Genomic DNA, 1,244 nt, shown 5'->3' on the forward strand with positions numbered 1-1,244 from the left:
GTTACTAACTCATCATTACTTATTTAAAGTGCAATTGTATACACATTTACATGTTCCGGACCTTCTTCCTCTATCTTAAAAATATCTGCGACTTGCACTGAATTAAGCAGGAGATGGGTGAACAGGATACAACTGAAGGATTGTTCTCAGTCTTAGTTTTTCGAGTTATACTGGCTATGATGTGTCCAGTAATCCCTGATTACATGCTCACATGCTGGGCATGTGCCAGCAAACAGACCCCGGCATGTGTAAGTGCAAAACTCCAGGTACACCAGGGACATCACGGGTGAGAACATCACGGCAGAAGGCTGTCTTTAACAAAGAGTGTGGACATAGGCACTGGTTATTTACTGTGAAGCAGCTAGAATTTGACCCTAAACAGGCTCCCGTTCAATGCATTCAGTTGTAAAAAGAACTAAGTCAAGAAGTCAGTGCTGCCTCCCTAACTCTGCCTATGGCTTTGCCATTCCTCAGCATTTTGCGATGCTGCAATACAAGGAAATCCTGCATAAAGTTAAAAAAAAAAAAAAAAGTCAGTTTAATGCTACCAGAAACAACTGTCCAAGGTCAAGCCATAATACAATTTAGTTTCACTTTCCTTTTCTGGATTCTTATCTCTGTAACAGCAGCCATGACAGTGTGTGTGAGAGATCTGAAAGCCAGTGGAAATACCTCTTACCCTCCAACAATGAAGAGAAAGCATAACTGGAGGGAGAAGTACTGAAATTCTCCTTCCAGAGCTAGGTGGTTTTTTTTTTAAATAAATGCACTCACTTTGAGTAATCCATGCTAAGAGTAAAATCACAGCAACAGAAATGACAATTCCCGCAATTCTTCTCCAGAAAGAGAAGTCTGAAAACAGATCTAAGGAGAGAAAGGAAGATTAATGCACATCAAGGAATAAAGCACATGTAACGAACTGAAGACTCAGGTCGACAAAACCCATGCAGAAACTTAACTGAGGTTTCCCAAACGCGTGCAACGACCACCTGAAACCACCGGGTACTGCAGAGCTTCAGTACTTCTACAACTCGACCGGATTTTCAAAGCTATTAAACGGCCAAATCCCACACAAATACTCACAGAACACAGTCACCCGGGCGCCTCAGCCCCACGGTACCGCCCTGGGGAGGAACGGGCGGTCCCGGCCCCGGACAGCCCGGGGTCCCCCGGGCCGCCCCGTCCCACCACGCTCCTCCCTGGCACGGCCGGGGCCTCGCCGCGGCTCCCCTCCTGTCCCCGTC

At 46.4% G+C, this 1,244-nt stretch overlaps 1 protein-coding gene across 1 annotated transcript in view; it reads left to right on the plus strand.

Moving 5' to 3' along the window:
• The first annotated feature begins 244 nt into the window (after positions 1-244).
• The window catches only part of LOC104294545 (C-type lectin domain family 2 member L-like), a 10,581-nt gene continuing 9,581 nt past the window's right edge, over positions 245-1,244 (plus strand). Inside the window, exon 1 of the mRNA XM_009894157.1 lies at positions 245-248. Coding sequence (XP_009892459.1) covers positions 245-248 — 4 coding nt within the window. The remainder of the gene's footprint in view (positions 249-1,244) is intronic.

Source organism: Charadrius vociferus, unplaced genomic scaffold (assembly GCF_000708025.1).
Source record: "Charadrius vociferus isolate BGI_N301 unplaced genomic scaffold, ASM70802v2 scaffold561, whole genome shotgun sequence".
Taxonomy (NCBI): Eukaryota; Metazoa; Chordata; class Aves; order Charadriiformes; family Charadriidae; genus Charadrius; species Charadrius vociferus.